The sequence below is a fragment of the Salvia miltiorrhiza genome, chromosome 1, assembly GCF_028751815.1.
Source record: "Salvia miltiorrhiza cultivar Shanhuang (shh) chromosome 1, IMPLAD_Smil_shh, whole genome shotgun sequence".
In the NCBI taxonomy this organism is placed as follows: domain Eukaryota; kingdom Viridiplantae; phylum Streptophyta; class Magnoliopsida; order Lamiales; family Lamiaceae; genus Salvia; species Salvia miltiorrhiza.
This window is the reverse complement of record NC_080387.1, coordinates 67,044,340-67,066,388: the sequence shown is the minus strand read 5'-3', so window position 1 is coordinate 67,066,388 and position 22,049 is coordinate 67,044,340. Positions and strand designations below refer to the sequence as shown.

At 32.8% G+C, this 22,049-nt stretch overlaps 2 protein-coding genes across 27 annotated transcripts; both read left to right on the top strand.

Annotated features, from left to right (window-relative positions):
- Positions 1-1,417: 1,417 nt before the first annotated feature.
- Positions 1,418-8,673, top strand: LOC131005238 (inositol-tetrakisphosphate 1-kinase 4-like). Of its 25 annotated transcripts, XM_057932091.1 has the most exons (12): positions 2,907-3,134; positions 3,368-3,449; positions 3,971-4,023; positions 4,593-4,625; positions 4,871-4,976; positions 6,274-6,437; positions 6,662-6,754; positions 7,274-7,393; positions 7,482-7,658; positions 7,761-7,816; positions 7,928-8,012; positions 8,365-8,673. In XM_057932091.1, exons 5-12 carry the CDS (start codon positions 4,909-4,911, stop codon positions 8,442-8,444), a joined length of 843 nt encoding a protein of 280 aa, XP_057788074.1. In that variant the 5' UTR covers positions 2,907-3,134; positions 3,368-3,449; positions 3,971-4,023; positions 4,593-4,625; positions 4,871-4,908; the 3' UTR covers positions 8,445-8,673. The 25 variants fall into 25 exon arrangements, with proteins under 25 accessions (XP_057788067.1, XP_057788068.1, XP_057788069.1 ...); XM_057932088.1 differs by having other exon boundaries at positions 2,907-3,449; XM_057932089.1 differs by lacking the exon at positions 3,971-4,023 and having other exon boundaries at positions 2,908-3,134.
- A 4,814-nt stretch (positions 8,674-13,487) lies between these two features.
- On the top strand, positions 13,488-16,840 carry LOC131005237 (COX assembly mitochondrial protein 2-like). 2 transcript variants are annotated; one of them, XM_057932083.1, is made up of 4 exons: positions 13,488-13,813; positions 13,992-14,117; positions 15,316-15,463; positions 16,510-16,840. In XM_057932083.1, the coding sequence occupies exons 1-4, from the start codon at positions 13,753-13,755 to the stop codon at positions 16,586-16,588; spliced, it is 414 nt and encodes a 137-aa protein (XP_057788066.1). In that variant the 5' UTR covers positions 13,488-13,752; the 3' UTR covers positions 16,589-16,840. The 2 variants fall into 2 exon arrangements, with proteins under 2 accessions (XP_057788066.1, XP_057788065.1); XM_057932082.1 differs by having other exon boundaries at positions 13,495-13,813; positions 13,989-14,117.
- Positions 16,841-22,049: the final 5,209 nt, after the last annotated feature.

Below are 22,049 nucleotides of genomic sequence, written 5' to 3'. Positions count from 1 at the left end.
TCTACTTGTGATACTAGAGAGAATTCTTATGCTCTTCAATCTTCCGTTCCTTCACGTTGTTTCGTTATGAGCTCCCAACACCTCTATTTATAGATTTTAGAGATGGGCTTCATGGGCTTTATGGGCTTTGGGCCTCCATGTATGGGCCTTAGGGCCTTAAGTGGCCAATAAGCCCATTAATTCATTTTATTAAATATTAATTATATATCTATTTAATTTAGGAATAAAATCCCATTTAATAAAATAGAAAATATAATTGAATATTTAATTCATGAATTTACACGTGGCACGATTTAATTCGACGACAATTTAATTGTCTACATACCCAAAAAAGAAAATGAGTCTATTGAAGTGAAACATCCCAAAAAGAAAAATAAGCCTATTGAAGCGAGAGGGAGGGAGTATCATTTAATTTAATTTTTTTTTCATCGGTATTTTATCATTGAGTTTTTAGTAGAAAAGTTATACTCCCTCCGTCCCAATAAAAGTGGCCACTTTTTTTTGGGCACGGAGATTAAGAAGGGGATTGTTATGTTTTAATTGAGTGTGACCCACCAAAATTAGTGAGTAATTTTTAAAAAGTAGCCTACAATTGTTGACCAAATTAGTGAGTAATTTTGGCATTTTTAGAAAGTGGCCTACAATTGTTGACCAAATTAGTGAGTAATTGTTGACTTAATTAAAGTAAACTTTTGCCATTTTTAGTAAGTAGCCACTTTTAATGGGACACCCAAAAAGGAAATGTGGCCACTTTTATTGGGACGGAGGGAGTAGCAAAGACGTGGGCAAACAAACCTTGCTAATGAGCCTTAATGATAGGTTTATTTTGTAGGCTATAGACAGGGACTGTGTCCCTATGTCCAATTATCTTGAGCTGTTCATGTTTTTCCCTTATCCTATTTGAAACCTTACGTGAAAGCATTTCAAATCCTATTTCTTCTCATTCTTTTTTTCCTTACCCCATGTGGTTAAAAGCCACAACACGTAGTAATATTTAATTTGAGCTTTATCTAAATAAACTCAGTTAAATTTTGCAAGCCAAATTCCAATTTACCCCCACAACATTTGGACTTTTCTCAAAGATGATATGCCCCCAGTGCTCAAATAATTACAATAACTTCCCAATTGTGTTATCTTTTTAAAATATAGCACCTGAAGCCTATGTGGAATTAAAAGTAATGACATTATAAAGAAATCAAAACCACGTCATAAAATAAATGACATTATTTTTTTTTTTTTTCAAATATAAAAAAAAACAGGCGTTTTTTTTTTTTGGTTATAAAAAAATAAAATTAAAGCGTTGGATGTTAAATGAAATTTGACTTATTTTTTGGTCAATTTTGCAAAATCCAGAAGTGAAAGGACAAAAATGTCCGCACAATGAGCTCCAAATAGAAGCTTCCTACCGTTCTTCTTCACAATAAACATAATCGGTGTATACATGCATTCTTCCCATGAATCTATATATTCACACACACACAATATATAGCGATTTGCACTTCACCTCTGCGCATTGATCCTGTCTTTTCGGTTATTTCAAGCCCTGTCACACTGATAGAAAAAAGTCGTAGATAAATAAAAAATTTGGTGACTTTTAAATTTTACCGACGATTGTGGTATAGAGGAAAAGGCCACTAACAAGGCGAGAAGGTTCAATTTCTTCCGACCTTCGGGAATTTCGGCGTAAATTTGAAATTTTGAGTGGAGCGTTTTGTTTCTTGTTTTCTTTTTGGGTATGAAATTGAACGGGACGATTCTGTATTCATGCGTGGATGATGAAAAAGAAGAGGAAGAAACGGCGGAATCGGAAACCTCGCCGCCGCCGCCGGCGAGTATTGTAGTGGGCTATGCTCTCACTTCAAAGAAAAAGAAGAGCTTTTTGAAGCCCAAGTTTATTCGCTTAGCTCGGTACTCCTCCGAAATTCCTTTTTTTTTTTTTGTTTTATTGTTATTCATCTACTGGCATGCAATGATCCATCAATCATTTCACATTGCGTTTTGTTTAGGTCTCTCAAATCTTTGGCTAATTTCCGTTTTTATGTACTATATTTGCCGCCTCCGACGATTCTTGAAATCCTCAGTTCCATTTCCTTTGTGATTACGTTAACTATTTATGCAAATTAACACATGTTCTGAAGCAGGATAATCTTTTTAATTTTATCTCAGAGCATGATGCATGCAAAGGTGTTCTTGGCAATACCTTCATATATATTTGGATTAGTGTTTTAGTTAATTTCTTCCATCTTGAAATGGATAATTTCGCTTCATTCGGTGCATTTCCTTTCTTACTTTGTAAGGAAGATTGAGAATTATAATTATGAAAGATTCATATTATTGAGTGGACAGTTTTTTGCAACTGTTTGTTTATTGAAATGGATAATTCGATTGCATTTCCTTTCTTACTTTGTAAGGAAGATTGAGAATTATAATTATGAAAGATTCATATTATTGAGTGGACAGTTTTTTGCAACTGTTTGTTTATTGAAATGGATAATTCGATTGCATTTCCTTTCTTACTTTGTAAGGAAGATTGAGAATTATAATTATGAAAGATTCATATTATTGAGTGGACAGTTTTTTGCAACTGTTTGTTTAACTTATCTAAATCTTCATGGTTTCAGGAGGAATCATATATGTGAGAATTCTTCTTCAGAAGGAATATTCCATTATATGTGCTCTTAAGATTACAGTCAACTTATTTATGACCTTAAATATTCAAAATCATCTGTTGCTTTCCCACTGCAGTGGAAGATTTGGTATTTAATGCTTGTCCCTATGTAAGAATTTAGTAGTACTCCACTGCGACGAATTCGTTTAGTGAACCCCACTTGTTGAATTTTGCACAACTAAAAATGGACCGAAAATAAATTATTGATTTTTAATGCCAAATTTCCATTTTGTCATGACACAGTTATGGTGATGGCTGATATAGGCTAGATCCATAAGAAAAGCATTTGAATTTAATTTGGCTAAAATTTAATGGATTGCGAATTCTTCTGGGGATGAGTGCTATATCTTCCTTTCCAGTTTTTGCTCGAAATATGTCCTAAGACTTTTGCAGACCAGTCCTTGCTAATTTAGTTTTTCCCCCTTCATAGTATAATTATCCATTAGTTGCCTGATTTATATCAAAAGTATAGTTTGATATTTTTTTTGTATGTTATGCTATTAAATTATTCTCAGCCAGATAACTTGGAAATTTGAGGCTACAAGTTCTGAATGATGATGCTCCATTACTCCAAATGTCTGCTTATTTTTTCTAACAAGCATAATTTTTCTGTTACTTTACTAAAAAACCCCTTATATGTTTTGAGGAGATATCATCTATCTTTCCTGGTCACATAATGGGTCACATTTTCTAATGCAGAAACAAGGGCATTCAGTTTGTTCCAATTGATCTGAGAAGAGCTTTATCAGAGCAAGGTCCATTCAATGTTGTTTTACACAAGGTTTGAGTTATTGCAATCAAATTTTCATGCTAATTGTTTGAAATGATAAAACAGATCCAATGGTCAGTATTGCTATTCTGAATGTCAACACATAGGTATCAGTAGTCTTTTCACCATCACTTTAGGGATAAATTCTGAACCAAATCCTTTCAACCGAAATATTTAGTTGAAAATGTGCCAACAGGATCCAGAGGTTGGTTTGCGCAACTGGAATGAGGGTTAAAACGAATGAAAGCTTGTTTTTTTAACGTATTGTACTAACTAATAAATTTCAAAGTATAATAGGATCCAAACAGATGGATCATAGCTTTCCTCACTAAACCATAGTTTTTGGATTCAATAATCTCTTGACTTCAGGTCATTCGCCCCTCTCCTTATTCATTTACAAGTGGCACTGTCATTAGCCAAAATTCTTTGAAAATCTAAGTATCTAACTGCAAACTTCAACAAAGAGTCTGTGGCTATATTCTCTCCTTCATTGCTAACTTCATCTTGCCTTGCTGGATGGACCCATTTGCCAGGTCCTATGGTACGAAGACTTCCAGGGATGTGCATCTCTTTCTAGTCTTCAAATGTATTTTTCTGCTTGATTTCTGTTTGTACTGGAATCTGCATCCATATGTACAGAAAAGCTAGCTCAGATTTATTTCTGTTACTTGACGTTACAACTAAGTATTCCTCATGATATTGAGTTTCTGACACTGAGTAGTTTGAGTATTGACCAACATGAACCAACCTCTTCAATAGTTTGGAATTAGAGTTTGTATTTTATTTATTTATTTTTGGTTTTGCTATTTGAGAGTTGTTCTTTGTGGTTCCCTGCCAATCTCGCAATGAGAGAGAAAATAATATAACCTAACATACCCTAAAATTGGAAGAACCATAGGAGGAGGAATGAAGATATCTTAAACATACATCTCATTTATTAAGACGTGTAATTATGTATTGCCATCAGAGTTTTGCATTTATTTTCTCAAGACACTTGGTCCACTCTGCTGATTAATTTACATACTTAGTTCAATTGTAAATCTTGCCTTTCTTATATGACGATGCTTCTCAAGCCACATAAAAAATATGCAAGATGCATAACATGTTACTTTGTTGCCCTCATCTTTATTAATTGATTGCACCTTTTGATTTCAGTTAGAGGGGAAGGACTGGTCCCAGGCTATTGAGGTTTGTGCTCCCAACTGTACACTGGTTATTGAATCCAATGGTGTAAAATGACCTTACCAGATACTGATGTGGAAGTTCCGCTATGAAAACTATGCCATAATCCAAAAATTTACCTCTTTTGCTGCGAAGATTATATATTATATCCTAATTCTTAGTCTCGTAGGTGATTGTAGTGTAAAGGTGGTAGGTGGAAGTTGCAGAGAATCTGAGGCTTAAAAACTCATTCCTGTCTGACATAATTGCAGAATTTTTGCTCTCTCCGTCATGATTCATGACCAGATAGATGTGCTTGGTCCCTGAGGATCAAACAAATGAGGATTGTTCTTTTCGGGATCTAGTATACTTGTGCAGGTGTAGGTCTGATGAACTTTTGCTATAGTGTGTAGAGAACTTCTCTTCATTTTGGCTGATCATCGATTGGGCTTATTTAACTTTGCATTCAAACTAATTAAATTATTTGTTCAATGTTTTCGTTCAAACATAGTGATTTTAATGTCCTGTGTTGACTTGAGCTAGGTTGCTATGTAGTCCTAATTGGCAGTAACTTTTGAACTCCTTGCTAATTGTGGAGAGTGCACAGAATTCAATAAAGTTGAAACTCGAATGGCCATTCTGTAAAGCCTTTATAAAACATGTTATTACAAAGTTCTAGATTTTTGTCAGACTTCAGGGAATTATAAGCTCTCTCTTTAGACAAATAGGACAAGAAAACTTGTTTATGTTACTTATTCCTTATCTCCGTAGAATGTCGAGATCAGTCACATTCATGCATCTCCCTGTACAAGAGCGGAGATGATTGTGAACGAGTTTGAGTACTTGAAAATCTAAAATGGAAGTAACTAATAAAAAATTTGGCTTATGGAAGTAACTACGACCTGTATATTTGCTTGATGAAGTAACTATAGATTCATTTCTCTCAGTATTTTACTACAGTCTACAGTAACAATCAAAGGAAAAGGAAAATGTTATATGCGATCTTTCTCTTGGCTTTGGAGAGAGATCTGAGGACAATTAAAATATCTTGCCAGGTTTAATGAAATTTGTTTCTAATTTATAACCAAACATTAGAAGAAAGGTATGTGTGTCTAAAGTAGTCGATAGAAACAAATCAAACCTATGTCAAACTCAAGGTACATAGAGAAAATTCATAACTGTTTCTCATTGAACAGGCCTATTGTAGTTTAATGTTTATTAATACAGTCGCTTCCCTTGCCTGTTGTTTCAAACAGAGTGATCTTAAGTTCCATGCTCAACATGTCAGTCTCTTGAACATGGTATGCCTTCACTTCAGCCTGCACTGATATTGAAGAACAAGAGAAGTGGTCAAAGGAAAAGTTTATAGTTTTAACTCCCAGATACTATATGAATTACCTTATGAGTAAGTCAGTAATTTGATACTAATGTAGGGGGAAGGGGGCAAAAACATTTTTAAGTTCTCCAAGGTTTTCGTTTATGCACCTTTGAAGGCATTTTGTTGATCTTATGCATGAACCAGTTTTATATCAGTGAAACAGAATGTGTTAAATTATTGTGAATTTTATTTAGAACATAAAATATTAGCAACCTAGATTTTATAATTTTTGTACATTGTTCAGCATGGATGAATTCTTAGCCTAGCTGGAAAACATAATTAATTTACATGCTGCAGCATCTTTCTTTCAGTCTCATTCTACTTCATTTTTCCATTGAAGGATTATCAGAGATTACATCCGGAGGTGACCGTTGTTGATCCTCCTAGTGCCATTCAGCATTTACGCAACCGTCAGTCGATGCTTGAGGTGGTTGTTGACCTGAAATTGCCTGAATCTTATGGTATTTTCTGCACCACAGTACTTTTGTCACTATATGAAATGGTTTCTTATAATTTAGTCTGCCCTTCTCTTGCACCATCCTTGCTATTTTCCAAGATGGGTCCTTTTTCTTCCCAATCAAATATTATCGCTGTCGGTTATGATATATTCTGGTAGATGAATTCAAGAGTATTTGATCCTGTACCAATTAAATTACATGGTGCATTTTGTGAATAATTGTGGTAGGCAAGGTTTGCACTCCAAGGCAGTTGGTGATTCCAAAAAACCCTACTTCGGTACCAGATGAAGTCGTTAAAGCAGGATTAACTGTACCTCTTGGTAATCTTATTTTCACTTTTTGTGGGGAAACCAATTTAAACTTGTTCTCAAAGGAATACAGCTGGAAAATAAACTTTTGACTCTTCCGTTTCTCTTATTGTTAAATGGAAGAATGTGGGTTAGTGTTTTTGCTTCTGTGGTATAAGTTGGCATGCTGGGCGGTACACTACTTCCAAAGCAGGAATTCTTCAGATTTTGTATAGAATCATCAACTCATAAAGTTGTATTGAGTACACACTCACAATAAACAAAATTCATGATGCTTTTCTACTTACAATTATAGAGTTTGTAAGTTGTGCTATCTTGCCAGGTGAATCACATTCAGTTAGATAACTAACCTGGATATCATCATGGAAATGCTATAAGCTAGTTAAAAATTACACGTGGCAATAATATGGAAGACAATATATGTAGCTTCTCTTTCCATGAAAATACATAATTTCTCGTTATTCAGTTTCTTTGATGAGTTAAGCTTGTTGCTTCATTCTCTCTGTAATATATATTTGACCTGTGTTTCAGTTGTGAAACCACTTGTAGTGGATGGAAGTGTAAAGTCTCATGCGCTCTTCCTTGCATATGATCATATTTCCCTATCTGAACTGGAAGCTCCGATGGTTTTGCAGGAGTTCATTAATCACAGTATGGAACATTGTGTTGTTGTCATCTGTCTTTTTTCATTTATTGCCTACTAAATTTAAGTTAATGATATGTGTATTCTCTATGGTAGGTGGTGTACTCTTTAAAGTTTTTATTGTTGGTGAGTCTATTAAAGTTGTCAGGCGTTTCTCTCTGCCTGATGTAACTGAAAGGGACATATCAAGAATTTCTGGGGTGTTTGGCTTCCCAAGGGTTTCTGGTGCTGATTCTTCTGCGGATGATGTAGATCTGGATCCTGCTGTTGCTGGTAAGTTTGATTGTACCTGCAGAGGCAAAATTTTATTTCATTGCTCTTCAAATGATTAACAGTTGGCAATATTGTTTCACGTAGTTAACATATTTACTGCAGAGCTTCCTCCACAGCCTTTGCTTGAGATAATTGCAAGAGAGCTCCACCATCGACTGGTAAAATCCATCTTCATTGAAATTTGGCTTAATCTATTCTGTTGTTCTATCAATTTGGCACCATGCTAAGGATCAATTTCTCATGTGATTGTCTGAGTTTTGTAATATTAGGGACTTCGGCTGTTCAATATAGATATCATTCGCCAAAAAGGGACCAAAGATCTGTATTACATCATCGATATCAATTACTTCCCTGGTTAGTGCCGATTAATTTCAGAGTTATGCCTTTTGATGTGGACATTATGGCATTCATATGTTCCTCACCTTTCAACCCCTTAGATAATTTTTGTTGCTACACAAGTCAAATATGTTGGCAGTCGCTTAATTCATGTTGTTCACTGTTTTTGCCTCTTCTCTTGTCATCTGTGTCACCGGAGTTGGTGAAAACAGCCAAATTTAAACCTTTATTCTCTTTCTGTGTTTAAACAACAAACTGTACGAGTTTTGTGTCAGAAGGCTCCTTCATTAATTTCAAACCTTTATTCTCTTTCTGAATCACGTTAGTATTGACATCTTGGTGCTGAGCGTTATGCATTTGGTTGTTGCAGGGTACGGAAAAATGCCGGAATACGAGCATATATTCACAGATTTTCTTGTTAGCCTTGCGCAGAGCAAGTGTATAGAGTGAGTGACATGGTGCATGGCTGTTGGGAAGAGTAGATATTGTACATTGTGTCTGCTTGTAAATCTGTTTGAGACTCTACTTTCCTGTTATTAGCAGAATTGCTGGTTCTCGTAGTTTACCAATTTATCTTGCCATCCATATCCACATTTGGGCTCTGTTCCTTTGTTGCAAATATTTCTTCATTATCCGAATTTTGGTTATATCATAATCACATTGGGGTTTTATTTCTTCATTAGATTTCAGTGGTGTCCTTTTGGGGGAAAGGGGTGGGAGATGCTTGAATTTTTGCTGTTAGATTAACTTTATTTTGTAGAATCTAGTTGATGTTTATTTAGTACTTATGTCAACTTTCTTGTAAAACAAAAAATATATAAATTGTGTACGTGTGTTGGCCGAGCGGTAATGATTAATATCTAAGGTCAAAGGAGTTCGAGTTCCCTGTGACGCGGCTACAAATTTCTTTATTTAATATTATTAATTTATCAAAAAAATAAAAATAAAAATACATAAATTATTTAAGTAATTCTATCCTGTTTCAAAGTGGCTAGCTTTGGTTTTAACAAATGAAGCGGTGTCTTGGGAAGAAAACACTAACTTTTAGAAAACAATATAAATGAATTTATTGAAATTTATTACTAAATTAAATAAAAGTTCGATAGATAAATATGCTATGTATCATCTGTACTTGGATAGTACAGATGAAAGATGTGATTAATAAGTGTGCGTGTGTTGGTTAAGCGGTAAATGGTTAATGCCTAAGGCCAAAGGTCTTAGATTCGAGGATTAATAAACCCTAATTTTTTTTTTCCATTCACCAAAGTCCACCTTATATCTCCAATCTCCAATTCGCTCCCAAGAGGGATCGAACCCAGGTCACTTCACTTAAGTGAGGACCCGGTGGCCAGTGGACTAAGCCCCCTGGTTATTAATAAACCCTAATTGACACTCTTTGTTTTGCTTCTTCAATTTACTTGACTAATTCTGTTACTGTATAACTTATTTATATCAATAGATGCTAATTAATTGGGCTGCACATTATCTAAGGTTAGTATTGCATCAAATTGTGCTTCAGTATTGAGAGACATGAATGTCTGCTGATCAACGTCAAGACTCAAAAGTCTATTATAAATACTAGTAGTAGAAGATTATTTGAACTTGAGAAGAGATATACAGGTAGTTTATAGCATGAATTTTGGAGGAAACATCAGGGCGCAGCCCACCTTTTTATCTTTACTTATTGATATTGTTGCCAATAATGTATTTTTTCGAATTTTGTAATTTTTAGTATTTTTATTAAAGTTGTAATTACAATATTAATTTTATTATTTTTGAAATTCAATCGCGTAGCTTTTCTTTAGCAATAAAACTATGCTGTTACATCCATAAAGCAATGTTGTTTTGAAAAAAGTATGATACTTTTATTTGCCAAAATAAAAAATTGCATTATAATTATAACATTTTAAAAATAAATACACAATATTCAATCCGCCCTACTATGAAGTGTGCATAAACCTTGAAAATTAGAATGAACTAGTGTTATACCCGTGCTTCGCACGGTATGTAAATATATAAAACTTTGCATATATGAATAATTAATACATAAATATATAAATAATATAAAAAGATAAATACAATATATATGTATATATATATATATATACATACTTAAAAAAATAATCTTTTCATTCACAAAAATTACAGTGTAGTTTGAGACATAAGTCTTAATAAATTATTGCGAGATATATATAAAGGGAAAAGAGAGAGAGAGAGAGAGAGAGAGAGAGAGAGATCGTCTAAAATTGAATGGAAAAAGAGACAAAACAAAGTTGATGTGTTAAATAGGAGTGTTTTATTGTGAATATTGACTGTGAATGGAATAAAATATCCATTTTATTGGATATCGACCCCTTTTTCGACATGTTCTCATGCTGCCTATGTTTGTTGGATATCGACCCATTTTCTTATTCTTGGTGCTCACCTTTCTGATGAGTTCTCGAGCACCCGTGCATTCGTTTGCTGTGTTTCTCAACCTCGAGCCTTCTAAGTTCGTTTGGGTTCACTGGTTTTGCGGGAGACTTGGTGGTCTCGTTCATCCCCATTTGGCAGGACGTGCGTTCTTGATTGTCGACACCTCTCGAGATTTTATTGTACTTGTGCGATGCACAGTCTGTAAATATATAAAATTTTGTATACACAAATAATCAATATATAAATATATGTATATATATATATATAATGATGTAAAAAACATATTATATATATAATAAAATACTCTTTGTATTCATGAAAATTACAGTGTAATTTGAAAGCATGTGTTTTAATAATTAATAATTTTAGCGGATAAAGGACCCATCAAAATTGTTGTTTTAAATTGTTGGATTTTTTTTTTTTGTAATTTATCTAAAATACTTACATCTAACATGTTGGAAGACTTCCCTATGAAAAACATTCTTAGCATACGTACAATTTTAATCCTCGTCTCTATATATTAGAATTTTCAAACCTCGACAATTAGTAACCCATGATACATATTGACCAAAACTTTTATTAATCATCATTACATAAGACATAACTAATGAAAATTGGATCAACATTGAAACTTGAATGGTAATATTAGATCTGATGGCGTTACGATAATTGATGTATTAAAATTCTATACCCAACATTATGTCTGCTCAACAATATTTCATTGAGAACTTGCAGACCAATAATAATCGATTTGATTCCATTACAACGATATAAGTTTTTTAATAACATAACAGGAGATTCAATTTTGTAAAATAATTGATGATTAGGTGTATCTGAAGACCTAATTTCATTTAAAAACTCAGCTAGATAAATTCCATCCAACAATGTGCTACTTTAATCAAATTTACATGCACTATATGAACTTAAATAATTTTGAATATCATATTAATTTATTGAAATTGATAGAGTGTTGATTCATCATATCAGCTACATCCAACATAGCAATAAGTATAGCTTTATCATGTAAGTATGAACCATCATCAGTATATAGTGGATAAGTGTTTGACACTATTTCAAATAACGAATCTCCAGAACAAGTGAGCAAAATCTCTTGGTATTTTAATAACACATCATACAAAGCCAAAATCAAAGCTGACCTAACCTTATAAAATTTATTAAACACCATCAACTTCTAAAAAAATAAAACATGTAATTTTTAACAATTGAAAATTAAATAAACCAATAAACCACCAAAAATACATTTAAAAAATAGTTACACAAACTCTCTTGTTGAACCTCCCTCACCGTGTAGACCAGAGCTCCACTCGTCAATCCGCCGTCGTCCCGCCCCACTATGTTCCATTCCATATATAGTGTAATACTATTACGTAAATGACACTTTTACTAACAACAAACGATATTTTTATAAATAACACCAAATTATACTTTATAAAATGTGTCATTTGCTATTATAAAAAGTATAGTTTGTATTTAAGAAAAGTAGTAATTTTTGTCTAAAAGAAAAAAAAAAGTATCGTTTTGCATTATGCTTTAAATATATGGTGCATCTTTTATTGATAAAAATATAATTTGTTGTTGATGAAAGCATTATTTTTTGTTAGTTTAAGTGTGATTTATATTATATAAATGAATTGGACGGAGCGGGGCAAGGCAACGGCGGGCCAAATCAAGGTGACGCCCCAAGCTACGGTTCGCATGGTGATAGAGGCTTGACATGAGTTATGCTCTAAGGCAAAACATAATTAAAATATAAAAAATACTATATCCTATTCATATTTTTTTTTTCTGTTCAATTTTTTTCATTTCTTTTTTGCTTTTGTTCGATTTTTTCCCTTCTTTCTTTCTTCATGTTCAGTTTCTTCTTCTTCTTCTTCTTCTTCTTCTTCTTCCCCCATCTGTTTCTACCAAGTAAAAAGGCTGAAGAAATTCTAAAGTTTTTCCCCCTTTATCCGGAAGAGCTTTGTGTTACATGAAGTTTGACGATTTGATTGCTAAAAAGTTGATTGGATTTTTAAGTTAAATATGTTTATTTGTAATCCAATATAATTATCGAATTATTGGATATGTGAATCTGGGAGAATCGCATAAATCTAAAAGTAATACTTGGTTCAGTGAAAATATTCCATCCGTTTCTTCTTTTTCTACTATCAGTTTCTTCTTGTTTGTTTAATTTTTCGTGCTCCTTTTTATTTTTATTCTTCTCCAAAACTAAAAAAGAAAATGAACACAAACACCAGTAACCCAAAAAACAATCATATTGCAAACAACAAATCTAGGGTGATTATGGCATGAATGAGGAGATATGCAGCGGCGAATCGCAATCGGGTGTGATAGCCCAAGACAGTGACTCAACTTGAAGAAGCTACGGTGATGAGAGCGAGAAGCACTACAATAACATTGACGAAAGTTTAAGGTCGGGGAGGTTTTTTAGGGTTTTCATTGGTTTAACAAATTTTAAACTTTTGTTAAAGACTAATTTTAGATTTTTAAAATCTTTCAAACTTTTAGATTTTTTTGTTAATATTAAATATATATACATATATAGATATATTTATGAAAGGGAATTTTAAATAATAATAATGGCTAAAATTATTATATTTTTATTTTTATTTTTATGTTCATAATCAATAAGCAAAATAGTTAATTTAATATTTATCTGTTTTCTTTTTAGGAATCAACAATCAATATTTGACATGATAATTTTTAATTTTTAATTAGATTAAATGACTTGTAAGCATACATGATTATTTTTTAATCTTTAATTGGATTAAATGAGTCGAAAGAGTAAATTATTGTTGGTAATAAAAAAAAATTAAGTCCAAACTATTTATTAAAAAAAAGAAGCTCAAACTTACACAAACCAATATCCAATATTTTATAAAATTAATTACATTTAACAAACAACTCTTTTAGATTATAAACAAAAATAAATAAACAATAAGTCACCGCTTCTTCCTCTTTTCTTATTTCTTCAACTGCATTGTTTTTTTTTATTTTATTCATCAACAATTCAACATTGTTATTTTCTTTTAAAGACCATGTCTCAAATTAAAAAATATGGCCCAACTTTGATAAGTAAAATCAAGCCCAAACAAAACTCTCTCTCTTTGCTCTCTCTCATATACAATCGGTCTCCTCTCTCTCCTCGTATCTCTCACTCTCTCTCAATCTCACAGATCTACGCACACACATCCCCTACCGCTTCCTCCTCCGGCGAAGGGCGCCGTCTTCGACCACCTACGCCACAGGCATCTCCTCCGTCTCACCTCTCGCTCCTCTGTCTACCCCCTTCTATCACTCAGCGCGCACGGCGAGGCTGCACATGCATCGCAGCCTCCGTCGCTACGCCGCCGCCGCAGTCACCATCTCCACGCCTTCCATCTGTAATTTTCGGCCTTGCTACCTCTCGTTTTGCTACGCACAATTTATCTATCAACGTCAACTACAGAAGCAAAAATCGGCGAATTAGTTAATTAGGGGCGAATTTATTTAACGCTTTTAGTTGAAGGGGCAAGAATTGCAGAAATACCTCACAAGCATTATTGTATTATTGTTTAGCAGATGTAACTGGAACACACCGTCACACTCCATTTCTGCTAAGGAGTTCAATTTGTGACTCTGAATCAGTTAAAATGGGCTACGTACAAGAAGCCAGAGAAAATCACGTCAAGAAGAAGGTCGAAGAAGGTAACTTCTTCTGTTATTGAATACTCCATGATTTATCAGAAATCCCCTTAAACCCTATTCTTGCTTACTTTTTTATGCTTTGCTAATTGCACTGCCTTGCGCATTCTTTTCTGATTTGTTTGATCAATCTCAAGGTCCCGTGGCTGTGTTTTTCTTAAACGAGGTGTTTAATTTTTCAGGCTTCCATTTCAGTCTTTAATTGCAGGGGGGAGTGAAAAAATTTAATCTGTCTTTGATTGGAAAACGATGCTATCATGCAGCAAATTTTTTATTTTGATAAATAATTCGTTTTTAAGTATACCTTGGTGAGAAATTAGCGTTCATATATGTTTTTCTATGGATACACTGGTGCACGAGGTTTTGAAATAGGGTGAATATAGTCAGCGTTGTAGATTGGAAATAATGGATTTTACACGGTAGATAAGCTTGAGAATCAATTACATGCTTTCGGGGGCTCAAGGAAATTTTTTGTTTCTGTAACCAAATGCGGGGGTGAGCTTTATAGGAAGGAGGTCAATAGCCACACCTTTTAAGTGCGCGATAAAGTCTTGCTAACTGTATCGTTTCCTGATCCCAATTGCTGGTGCAATGTAGAGCGTTGCATAAAACTTCGAGGAGATAAACAAAAGAACCTATTTATCTTACTTCTCATGTTCTTTGCTTTTCGTGTACTAAGATTCCATGCAGACCAACATCAAATTGTAAGTGTTTATGGCAATAAATCATTCATCTCAATGGAGAAGTAGTAATTCCCTCCTTTTATATGATTTTTATTTGTATCATCATTTGTATATGATGCTTTTGGGGTTCTCCTGCTATGACAAGTTAGTTATGGCTTAATCTCTGTTTTTCATCAATTGACTATACTTTTTCCCTTTTGTTTTGTTTTTGGGTGGGTGGGTGGGTGGGGGGTGTGCTAATGATAAGTTTACAATTATGCAATTAGAAAGAAGTGCGTCTCCTTGAACTTATGGAACACTTGCTCCTTGTGCTGATTTGTATTTAGTGTCTATAATATAGTCCGTTTAATCAACTGGTTGATATGCACTTTTTTTTTTGTTGCACTATCATATCATATCCAAAGTTGACTTTCAACAGTTTCATCTGTCATTATGAAGTAAGTTGAGGCCAGAAATAATTATTTTGGGTTTCTGAGTTAATTACGATTATGCAAATATTTATTCATCAAATACTCCAGCTTTGCGCAGTAAGATGAAACAGAAAGCACTGAAAGAATGCGATCAATACGTGTCCAAATATGCTGAATGTGCTGTAGGCAGAACATTGTCCGTTGTTTGGAAATGTCGCGGTGAAGCTAAGGAATTGAATACATGCCTCCATCAGTAGTAAGTCAGATTTGCCTCTTTCTTTATATCTTTGCTATTATTTTCTTAAAATTTAATATGGCCTCTTCGTACTTTGTTTGCCGTTTGTTCTGTAGTATATGCTAATAGTGTTGGTATGGAGAAATCGTTATTTGTTTCTACGCGGTTGAAAATTTCCCCCCAATACACACACACAGCATCCAGTGCTTTCTTTTTTTCTTTCATTATATTATTTTTATTTTGATGTACTTCTTAAGATCTTTGGAGTTTGATGAAAGTAGTCTTGCTTCTTTTTCCTAATCTGTTGTAGGTCTTCTTTTTACTGATTTTTTTACTTTCCCCCCATATCTTTTTCTTATGGGGGTCTTTGATTCATTATACATTTATACTCATAGAAGTGGCTTGGAAAATATTTTACATGCTAATATTGGGTAAAATGGTCTGACTAGAAAAAATAAAATTAAAAAAGTTCCCTAGCTTCCCAACTCACTGGTGGAGGCTCTCAAAGGTGTGTTTGTGCAATCTTTTCTTTTTCTCTTCCCAATTGAAGAAGAATAAACGGAAAGGAAAAAGCAAGAGTTTCCTGAACTTCTGGAGGTTACCTGAGAAAGATTTATTGATTGACCGTTAACTGGAGTCTAGTACTTGTTGTTCATTTTTATATGGTTCATTCTAAGAAATGAACAAGAAGTAGTAGACTCCAGTTATTGTTTCCCATGTCAATATATATATATATATATATATATATATATATATATATATTAAAGAGCATCAAATTTCATACTTGTCAAAGTAGTGAAAAGTATTAATTTCAGTTCAGCCTTAACACAGTATCATGAGAATGAGATATGAAATATTGAGACCCAACAAGTGTTTATATGTACTTAGCTTGCAACTTCTATATTCTCAAGTTCTTGGATCTTTGTATAGTCGCAGCTCTAGAAAACATATTACTATAACTTATGCTGCGTGAGGATACAGTAACCAATTTTCAGCTTCAGCTATCAGAAAGTAAATCAAGTATTCCCGGTGTACGAAATCTCTGACGTTGTATCTGTTTCTTACAGCACAAATGATTCTGTCTTGGAAAAAATGAAGAAAGAATACATGCTTCAACAGGAAGGAAAGGGGTCTTTAAGCCTTTGATTCATTTTCCTACTGATGATTGGAGTATGTTAGCTTCTGCAAGAAGAAAAGTGCGCAACGTCGCTCAGGGGCCTACGCCTCGTTGCATCCTGCATACGGCATCATTGGTGTCCCTGCAACCTGAGAGTTTATTCCATGCTTTTGTTCGTTAATTGCCGCAATATTTTCCTGTACGTGCATTGTCTTTACATTTCGTCGGAGGTGATGAATTGCCAAATATTATAGGATAAATATAATGTTCCTTTCTCTTCATGTTTGGTGCACTTGAATTATTCCCCTCGAGTCCTCGACGGTTTAACACAGGAAATTACGTGGTTAGTGTGTGTAGCATACTTTTGTTTTTTGAATAACAAGGTGATGCATCGAAATAAACGTGGCTGAAGTATTAAATTATTAATATACCTACCAAAAACGAGCCCAAATGTGCTCGATCAAATATGAGTTGAGGCGATGTGGAAGTTGGCGGTTGCGAATGGAGGATTGTCGATAGGGCTGTAAACAAATTAAGCCGCTCGTGAACTATTCGGAGCTCGGCTCGAAAAAAGCTCGTTTCGTTTAAAGAAGCTCGATAAATAAACAAACCAAACTTGAGCTTAGTACTATTCGGCTCGTCAGCTTGTGAACATGTTCGTCAAATGATTCAGCTTGAAAAATATAAATTATTAGTAAATACAACTTATATTTTATACTTTTCACTACTTTGACAATATAGAAGGTAACCTTTCCTTTTATTCTTCTTCAGTTGGGAAGAGAATAAAGTACATAGTGACATCCCTTTACCATCATATTAACATCATTGTGGAGCATTACTAACATACCAATATAAAGCATTACTGACATAGTGACATCCCTTTACCATCATATTAACATATAATAGGCAAGTAAATAGAGCCTATTTGTGTTGGCTCCAACAAAATTGTGGAGCACGACTTTCAATTTTTATTTTTTCTTTGTCTTCACCATAAATAGCAGACAAATTGGAAATTAATAAGGGACCAGCTTCGATTTCTGCAGATTTTATGTTCCCTTTTTTCCTCTGTGTAAAGTGAGAATAGAGAATAAAGTACATAGATTAGAGTTAAGTATAGAGAGCAGATAAAGTAGAATTTGATTAATCAACCCTATAATTCCATGTCAGGAGCCAAATATTAAAATTTATGCCACATATTAAAATTTGGGTGCCAAGTTAAATTTGATTTGCAAGAATTTAAATTCGGGGGAAATTCCAAATGAAAGTTTATGTATTTTAACACAAATTTTATAGAGTGCGGGAAAAACCCAGATTTTAACTATAGTGTTTGGATTTACAACTAATTAACCCTAATGATAATAATAACTAAAAGTATATTATACGATAAAATACAAAAATTTACACTAATATACAATATTGAATTATACAATATGTACTATATAATAAGTAAATATATACAATAAATATTCATCTACAATTATATACAATATATTGTTCCCTCAAAGAATATAATTGGGCATAAAATAGTATAAGCCCACTATTATTTTCTTAATTCTCAGCCCATAATATTTTTATTTTAATTTTTTTATTTTTGTAATATATTTATAACCTAAGGCTAAAAAAATAACTATTTTTTAGTATAAAATAAAAAATATATAAGAAAATATATAAACTATTCTATTCTATTTATCATTCCATAATTTAATTTTAAAGAATTTATAATATAGTATTAATTTTAATATTAAAATTATAAATCTTATGTAAGAAAGTTATTATACAAAAAATGATAAACAAACTCATTAAAATTCGTTTTTATTTTTTTGAAAACAATCAGCATTTGATATTATACTATTAAACAAAACCTCTCTATTTGTTTTGGAATTAAACTCCAGCCATACATTGAAAATTGTCCTTATTTCTTATTTTAAGTGGTGTTCTCACGGTAGCCCTTCAATATATATATATATATATATATATATAACTGATGAACATATGAATCTATTTAATTTGTTGAAAAGCACGCCACCGCCAGAGATCGAACCCCAAACCAAACACGCGTTCATAAATTAATTGACATGTTCATCAAAATTTACTACTTGTTCACACCTATCTATATTATTTCTCACTTCTCAACATATTTGTGCTTCTCAATTGAACCTTTCCGATATATAATGGTTTATTTTCTAAAAAGAGAATTAATAGTAAAACAATTTAAGTGAACCTGTAAGTGTGCATAATTATCTAATCATCTTAGGAGCATTCACTTTAGTTTACAATTTTTGTATTGTCCTTGAAATGTTGTAATTATGTCATCATTTTTTTAGTGGTTGAAAACTTAATATTTTCAGTCGCTGAAAAGTTTACATAACATGCTTCAGTAAAGTTCGTGTTATCATATTGCAATTGCACGACTTCGATATTTTGGATTCAGTTAGTAATACGTTTGATATGTCAACTTTTCAGCAACAAAAAGGAAAGAGATTTTATATTTGTAATAAATTGAAGGGTGATGGCATTATTTCAACATCTCAAAGTATTTGTTAAAAAATCAAAATAGATAATATATATATATATATAGTGTATATATTATTGACAAATTAATATTTAAACATTTTTAAATATTTCCTTAACTCTAATATTAATATATATTTCAATTATAAAAAATAAATTTATATCTCTAAAAATATTTATATATTATATTTAAATTATAATGTATGCTTGACAAACTAAAATATAAGAGCAATTGATTAGTAATTACAAAAAAATAAGATCAATTGATTATAAAAACAATTATGATATTTTTGTAAATGAATAAGTTATTTAGCTCATTGAGATATCTCATAATACTATCTACGCAATAAGTATTCTTTTTCCTAATCTTTAAAGTGAATATTTTGGATTAATTTAAATTGAGCAGTGTTAATTACTCTAGTTGTAAAAACAAATTTACAAATAAAATAACAAAAGTTTGTCAATATGTAATTCATATACAATTTAATTTTTATATATAAATAAAAATCAAAATCCAATGTAATTCATATACAATTTTTTATTTTAAAATATAAATTAAGAACCATTTTTAATCCTTAGATCATAAAGATTTACATTCAATATATAATAAATAAAATTATTAACTGTAATAGATAGAGAAAAAATGTATATGAATTATGCATAATATTAAATAACTCATATATTTTGTTTTATAGAAATAGAAATCAACAACCCATCTGCATTATGATAATTTTGAAACCATAATTAAATAATCTAAAGCTAAAAGTCTGTTATAAACTAGAGAGAAGCGAGAGAATAGAGAAGAGAATACGTATTGAGTGTCTTCAATATGGAGGCTAAAGGCCTCTATTTATACAAGTAGGAAGCTAGGGTCTTAGGGAGATTTCTTGGTCAACACACATAAGATATATCTTATAGATATATTTACAACACTTCCCCTTGATTGACCAATCCCTAAAATAAAAAATGTTGCCTCATTAAAACCTTGTTAGGAAAACCCAATGGGACAAAACCTAGTCGAAGGAAAAAGAGTACAACTGCTTCCCCTGAACTTGAAATAATTGAATATCTTTGAGTCGATGCATGCCGATCTCGTGTACCAACTTTCTGAATATCGATGTTGGTAATGCCTTGGTGAATAAGTCCTCCAGATTATCACTTGAGCGAATTTGTTGAATGTCGATATCGCCATCCCTTTTGAAGGTCGTGTGTGTAGAAGAGCTTGGGAGAAATATGCTTCGTCCTATCGCCTTTGATGTATCCTTCCTTGAGTTGTGCGATGCAAGCAACATTGTCTTCATATAAAATAGTTGGTTTGGCCTTTGATGAAGTTAACCCGCACGACTCTTGGATATGACTCGTCACATTTCTCAACCATACACATTCTCGACTTGTTTCGTGGATTGCAATGATTTGATGATGTTGCAGTCAAGGTTTGCTTCACAGATTTCCATGATATAGCAGTTCCACCACATGTGAAAACGTATCAAATTTGTGACTTAGCTTCATCTGGATCGGATAAAAATCCTGCATCCGAGTACCCCACTAGAGTATTATCAGATTTTTCTTGATAATATAATTCAAGGTCAATGGTACCCTTTAGATAACGTAGAATGTGCTTAACACCATTCTAATGTCTCAGAGTGGGTGCAGTGCTAAATCTTGCTAGAAGATTGACAGAAAAAGCTATATTTGGTCTAGTATTATTATCCAGACAAGTCAACGCTCCAATTGCACTTAGATATGGTACTTCTGGACCAAGTATTGTTTCACCCTCTTCAATTGGTCAAAATGGATATTTCTTAGTATCAATAGATCTAACGACCATTGGTGATGCTAATGAATGTGCATTATCCATGTAAAAGCGTTTTAACACTTTTTCTGTATATGTGGATTGATGGATAAACGTTCTTCCACGGATACGTTCCATTTGCAAACCAAGACAAAACTTTGTCTTTCCCAAATCTTTCATCTCAATTCTTTCTTCAAATATTCAGCAGTTTTATTGAGCTCCTCAGGAGTCCCAATTAAATTTAAATCATCAACATAAACTGCTATGATTGCAAATCCACTTTCGGTTTTCTTAATGAAAACACAATAGCATATATCTTTATTCTTGTATCCTCTTTCAAAAGATACTCGCTCAGTCTATTGTACCACATACGACTAGACTTTTTCAACCCATACAACGATTTTTGCAGTTTAATTGAATACATGCTTTTGGGTTTTGACTGCAATCCTTCAGGCATTTTTTAAATCCTTCAGGAATTTTCATATATATGTCATTATCTAATGACTCATATAGATAAGCAGTTACTACATCCATAAGGCGCATATCAAGCCTTTGTGACACAGCCAGACTAATCAAAAATCTAAAAGTAATAGCGTCCATTACTGGAGAGTATGTTTCCTCATAATCAATTCCTGGTTTTTGTGAGAAACCTTGTGCTACGAGTCTTGCTCTATATCTCGTAACTTCATTTTTCTCGTTTCTCTTTCTAACAAAAATCCATCTATATCCAACAGGAATTTTAGATTCCGGAGTTAAGGCTATAGGCCCAAATACTTTCCGGTTATCACAGGAATTTAATTCCCTTTCTATAGCTTCTTTTCACTTTGGCCAATCAAGTCTCTGTTTGCATTCTGCAACAGACTTTAGTTGAGATTTTAGTTGAGGATCCTCATTTAAAACATGAAGAGCTATATGAAAGGTAAATATATCATCAACAATGATATTTTCTCTCTCTAGTATCTGATGTAAATAATTTATTGAGATCTTATGATTTTCAGATACTTGTAATTCTTCAGGAATTACATCTCTTTCATTTGGTTGATTAGTCATTTTCGTCATTGTTTGGTTTCCATCTTGCCCCTTTCTTTTTCTAGGCATAGAATCTTTGGAACCAACTGGTCGACCACGTTTTTGACGAAGTTTAGACTCATTTGCTGCCAAATTTATTTGTCCTTCAAGGACATCAA

Coding starts and splice junctions, on each gene's coding strand:
- LOC131005238 (XM_057932084.1), top strand. CDS start 1,736: ATGAAATTGAACGGGACGATTCTGTATTCATGCGTGGATGATGAAAAA. Junction 6,438..6,661: donor GAAATTGCCTGAATCTTATG/GTATTTTCTGCA, acceptor TAATTGTGGTAG/GCAAGGTTTGCACTCCAAGG. Junction 7,659..7,760: donor TCTGGATCCTGCTGTTGCTG/GTAAGTTTGATT, acceptor TATTTACTGCAG/AGCTTCCTCCACAGCCTTTG.
- LOC131005237 (XM_057932082.1), top strand. CDS start 13,753: ATGCATCGCAGCCTCCGTCGCTACGCCGCCGCCGCAGTCACCATCTCC. Junction 13,814..13,988: donor CATCTCCACGCCTTCCATCT/GTAATTTTCGGC, acceptor ATTATTGTTTAG/CAGATGTAACTGGAACACAC. Junction 14,118..15,315: donor CAAGAAGAAGGTCGAAGAAG/GTAACTTCTTCT, acceptor CAAATACTCCAG/CTTTGCGCAGTAAGATGAAA.